Genomic DNA, 6,000 nt, shown 5'->3' on the forward strand with positions numbered 1-6,000 from the left:
GAGCTGTTGCGTTGATTGAACAATGGAAGACAGGACAGAAGGCACAATATGAGTGTTTGGGAAACCTATTAGAAATTATTATGAAATGAAACATTAAATATATGAACACATCTGCACATTTATAGTGTTATTCATAAACACAGGATTATATGGACACTTTCAGCAACACTTCAAGAGATCAGTGAGCATCATAACAGAATGATGACCAGCTACGGCACCTTTTGATTACACCACTTAAATGCTAAATAAACCTGTTGCATTGAATGAAATAGATATTAAAGATTATGTTATGATGATATTTTTAAATAAGGCACTGCTAATGTGCTCAAGCAGGGTTTCTAGTATGAGCATTAGCTGTAGATCTGCTGGACATATAAAGTCTCAGATCTTCTTGATGTGTTTGTGTGCTGGAGACGTGCTGTAATTAATGTGGAGCTCTTCCCATATGGAGTATCTGAGGGATTGTGGGGATTGTAGGGAATGGGCATTTCTCAAGCCAGGCTTAGTTTGGCATGTGGGATCATGCTTGATTTGAGCGGGGCTCACACCCGTCGAACGCTGGAACAGACGCTTTCCCGCCAGATCCTTGCACTCTTGATACTCTCTCAGTGATGAAATTTTTATGCACATTCTGCCAGAATTAATCAAAAACGGTCGAATGGAGTGCAAAATTTATTGTTTTTTCATGCAGCTGTATACTTGCCAAAAAGTCTGGATTTGTGCAGTGCAGAGGATGCCGTGTGTTAGTGATACTCTTACAGTTACAGGAACGGAAAGATGGATGTCAGATGTTGTGTCTGTTGTTTTTGATCTGTATGAAGACATAAAGTTTGGGGTCATTTAAAAAAGAAATTAATATTTTTAATCAGCAAGGATGCATTGAATTGATCAAAAGTGACATTTATAATGTTACAATAGATTTCTATTTCAAATAAATGCTGTTCTTCTGAACTTTCTATTCATCAAAGAATCCTGAAAAATAAAATGTTTCGCTGTTTACACAAAAATATGTTTTTAACACTGTCAGAAATGTTTCTTGAGCATTAAATCATCATATTAGAATGATTTCTGAAGGATCATGTGACACTGAAGACTGGAGTAATGATGCTGAAAATTCAGCTTTGATCACAGGAATAAATGACTTTTTACTATATATTCATATAGAAAACAGTTATTTTAAATTCTAATAATATTTCACTGTTTTTACTGTATTTTTGTTCAAATAAATGCAGCCTTAGTGAGCATAAAAGACTTCTTACAAAAACTTCTTCCTGACCCCAAACTTTTGAACGATGTTGTATAATATATTTTTGTGTACAGCGTTTGTTGTTGTTTTTCCATTGTCACACGTCACAGGAAGAATCCAGATCTCTGTGGCTCCGCCCTCCCTCATTTGCATTGTAAATAACGATGTGGGGAAATTAAACCGGATACTTTGAACTCGTCTTTCCACCTGGTTTGTGCAGCAGCCTGTCGTTCCTTCTAACTGTGTTCGCATGCTTTCTATTTCCTCCGCCTCACTCTGACAAGTTAGTTCCAGTTTAGCACTTCCAGGCAGGACGTGTCGAGCTCACAGCTTCCCTTCCGCTGCCGCGGTGAGTCAGACTCGCCTCTCCAGCCGAGATATTTACCATCTCATGACATCACGCCCTGAGCACAGACGCACTCTGCCTCGCTCATCAGTTTTGACGTCTGTAATGGCTTTGTCCCCTAACTCCCGTCCGTGGCAAGGTCAGCAAGGTTGTTAATGCAGTGCACGCCTCTGGTTTGCTCGAATAGTCATCATATGCGAGCACTCGTGCAGTGTCAAGTGCTGAGGTGAATGCTGGTGAAATCTGGGAAACTGACTTCTGTGCATGTAGATGAATGCAAGTGAAGCTTGAGATAGATGAACGTCTTATCTTATAGTCTGGGTTGTGTGTTCTTTTACCTAAAATGTTTTTTGCTGCTTGTTACTTTTCACATTTACATTTATGCATTTAGCAGACACTTTTAACCAAAGAGCAATTCATCAAAGAGCCAACAATATTCATAATGCCAGGCATATTAGATAACTAGATTAGGAAGCAAGCTAGAGAAGAGGAGAATTGCAGAGAGGGTCGATAGTCCACTTAAGACATTTTACTAACTATAGCTTTGCAACTACATGTCAACTAGCAGTCATTAGGGGCCATGTTGGGCTGCTTTAGAGAAGAGGAAGAGTTGTTGTAGTAGAGTGTTGTTGACATGCCGTCATTTTACACCGGACTGCTTCACAAACGAGGGTCAATTCAACACAAAAGATGAACATGACGGCACATGCTAGTGGATGAGTTGAATCAACTCCACAGCAACTACATCAATTTATCCACTAACCATTCAGAAACGTCTAAAAGTTGTAACTTCTTCCTGAGTCTCTCCATCAGTGTCGACTCCGGTTTGAACAATGTAAGGCTGAACACTTTCGTCATTTTGGCTGCGTGAGATTCTCCAGCTTTGTTTTTGTTGAGCTGTTAAAGCTCCGCCCTCTTCTGGAAAGGGGGCGGGGAGCACCAGTTCATTTCCATTTAAAGGGACACACACAAAAATGGGGTGTTTTTGCTCACACCCAAATAGAGGCAAATTTGACAAGCTATAATAAATGATCTGTGGGGGATTTTGAGCTGAAACTTCACACACACATTCTGGAGACACCAGAGACTTATATTACATCTTGTAAAAGGGGCATTATATGTATGTCCGCTTTAAAATGTATGTCAAAAAGTGTTTTCTCCATCTTTTTAAATGTTGGTGAGTTTATTTATTTTGTCCTCCTAACAATGTGCAGATATACGGTTAGTTGCATGTTATCGCTTGCATTCAGTATGGCTTCTCTCTGCTTTCCATGAGCCGTTGTTTGTTTCTGATGCGTCTGTTGAGGCGCTCTGCTTTACAGAACATTTACAGACAGTCATCATGAGACTCAATGTAAATACAGAGGATTCAGCAATCTGAAACAATCACATTCACTGACCTTTAAATGTGCAATAACATGGCTGCTGTGATTCTTCATCCTCTCACAGTGTCTCTGTTGAATCATTCGTCAAGTCCTGTGAGTTTCCTCACATTATTCTCTGCGGTGTGACAGACAACGGAAATCACATGAACTCACCGTTCTTTCTCTCTCTCTCTCTCTCTCTCTCTCTCTCTCTCTCTCTCCAGAAAGCCTTTTTGCCTGCTAGCACAGAAGAGGACATCTTTGCCCATTTGGGTTTAGAGTTTATTGAACCCTGGCAAAGAAATGCCTAGTTTGACTCGGATTCAGCAGCATCAGCGGGAGCCATCAGAATGACGCTGACTCACACTGAAACAGCTGCTGTATGATTTGACCAGCCAGTGTGAGGATTATTGATAGTTCATGTGTTGTTATTTTCTTTGTTTAGCAAAAGTATTTGTACTCCCTTAAAAAAATGTCTGAGTGTCACTGCATTAGTAAGAAAAGATCACAGCGTATTTGAGAGAAAGATGCATAAGCACACTTTTCAAAGCATTTAACAAAAAATGTGTGTAATTTCTGTAGCTGCAAAAGTAATGATTGCTTACTGTATATACCAATTTCCTAAAAGTATCTTTAAAATCACTCACTTTTCAGAATTTATTCAACTGATGATGGATAGAGTAAAAGTCTCACTCTACATTTTTTTCCATGTTTTGTTTGGAAATACACTTTCGTTCAAAAGTTTGCAGTCGATATGATTTTTTAAAAAATGTTTTTGAACTTCTGAAGTCTCTTCTTCTCACCAAAGCTGCATTTATTTGATCAAAACTACAGTAAAAATTGTGAAATATTATTACAATTTAAAAGAGCTGTTTTCTATGTGAATATATTGTAAACTGTAATTTATTCCTGTGATCAAAGCTGAATTTTCAGCATTATTACTCCAGTCTTCAGTGTCACATGATCCTTCAGAAATCATTCTAATATGCTGATTTGAAGCTCAAGAAACATTTCTGATTATGATCAATTTTGAAAACAGTCGTACTGCTTCAGATTTTTGTGGAAACCGTCATACATCAGTATTTTTTCATGGATAGAAAGTTGAATAGAAAGAATAACATTAATTTGAAATAGAAATCTTTTGTAACATTATAAATGACTTTACTGTCACTTTTGATCAATTTAATGTGTCCTTGCTGAATAAAAGTATTTTTTTCTTTTAATCTTACTGACCCCAAAGCTTTGAAGAGAAGTATGTGTCAAATTATTGCATTTAAAATGGGTTTACTTTAAGCTGTAGTTTGGCAGATTCTCTGCATTTAAATAGATGATTAATATTCAACATCTCCTTCTCTTAGTCTCTCAAACATTAGTTTAGTTAGTAGAGTTACATGATATTACATCAGAGCAGCCTTTTAATGTTCATTTATCAATAGACCTTTTGAACATTAGTGAATGTTAATCAAAATATTATTTAAATTAGTAGAAATAATCATGGCCTGGCTATATATTTAAATGACTCAAATTTGATTAATTATAATGGAAATTATGTAAAGATGTTACACCGTAAGGCACCGCATGTTTAATTTAGTGAGCGCTGCTGACATGGTGTGATATTTAAACACTCATTTCATGTTTGTTTGATTGTAAACGCTGATACTCACATCACTGTGAGACTTCATTGCATGCACACCTCTTCATCATGTTATGTCTGTTATTCAAAATGACGACTCCATTGAGTCTGGCGTAACCCACAATGTCGTAAGGTCCAGATCTTCCTATTTAAGGATCTTTAAGTAGAACAGCACAGGCATTTCCAGGACTCGACCCGAGGGCCTCTCTTTCTCTCTCTTGCCCTCTTTTTATTTCTGACCCTTTCCAAAACACACACAACAAAACCACAGAGCGTCATTCCTGTGAACCGGACTGAACCAGCTTGAGCGTTCAAACTGGGTTAGCTACTGTTGTGTTGGCATGAAATTACTTTACAATGAATTTTACAACCCACAGCAACACCACAATTCCCACCAGACTCTGCTGTGCTGTGTTTTGGATGAGTAATCTTCCATAACAAAAGAATCATTCAATTCTGACTTTGCTATTATAGTTAACTCTTTCCCCGCCATTGATGGAATTTTCTCTACCATAATCTGTGTTTTCATTATTATACGGTAGGGGGCGCTATTACACATCTTCTGAAAGACTACAGAATCTCCGGATCAAAACACAGACGAAGAAGAAGATGAAACAAGTGACAGATGCATGCTGACGCATGTGTAAAATAACGCAACAATCAAATATTCAATAGCATATAAATCAAAACTGTCTAACGTTAATGAATGAAATATCGAGGTGTTGATGGACTTGATCTGCTCCATCTGTGTTTTAAAGGATGAGTTCACTTTCAAATAAAATTTTCCTGATAATTTACTCACCCCCATGTCATCCAAGATGTCCATGCCCTTCTTTCTTCAATCGAAAAGAAATTAAGGTTTTTGATGAAAACATTCCAGGATTATTCTCCTTATAGTGGACTTCAATTGACCCCAAATGGTTGAAGGTCAAAATTACAGTTTCAGTGCAGCTTCAAAGGGCTTTAAACGATCCCAGACGAGGAATAAGGGTCTTATCTAGTGAAACTATCGGTCATTTTCTACAAACCCGATTCCAAAAAAGTTGGGACACTGTACAAATTGTGAATAAAAACAGAATGCAATGATGTGGAAGTTTCAAATTTCAATATTTTATTCAGAATACAACATAGATGACATATCAAATGTTTAAACTGAGAAAATGTATCATTTTAAGGGAAAAATAAGTTGATTTTTAAATTTCATGGCATCAAAACATCTCAAAAAAGTTGGGACAAAGCCATGTTTACCACTGTGTGGCATCCCCTCTTCTTTTTATAACAGTCTGCAAACGTCTGGGGACTGAGGAGACAAGTTGCTCAAGTTTAGGAATAGGAATGTTGTCCCATTCTTGTCTAATACAGGCTTCTAGTTGCTCAACTGTCTTAGGTCTTCTTTGTCGCATCTTCCTCT

General features: G+C 37.5%; 1 protein-coding gene across 5 annotated transcripts in view; it reads left to right on the forward strand.

The window, feature by feature from the left end:
• dntt (deoxynucleotidyltransferase, terminal) overlaps positions 1–3,784 on the forward strand; it is a 180,857-nt gene extending 177,073 nt beyond the window's left edge. For all 5 annotated transcript variants that reach the window (XM_048204013.1, XM_048204016.1, XM_048204018.1 and 2 more), the window contains one exon: positions 3,181–3,784. In XM_048204013.1, the coding sequence (XP_048059970.1) occupies positions 3,181–3,267 (87 nt within the window). In that variant the 3' untranslated portion in view covers positions 3,268–3,784. The remainder of the gene's footprint in view (positions 1–3,180) is intronic.
• Positions 3,785–6,000: the final 2,216 nt, after the last annotated feature.

This window comes from Megalobrama amblycephala, linkage group LG10 (assembly GCF_018812025.1).
Source record: "Megalobrama amblycephala isolate DHTTF-2021 linkage group LG10, ASM1881202v1, whole genome shotgun sequence".
NCBI classification, from domain to species: Eukaryota; Metazoa; Chordata; class Actinopteri; order Cypriniformes; family Xenocyprididae; genus Megalobrama; species Megalobrama amblycephala.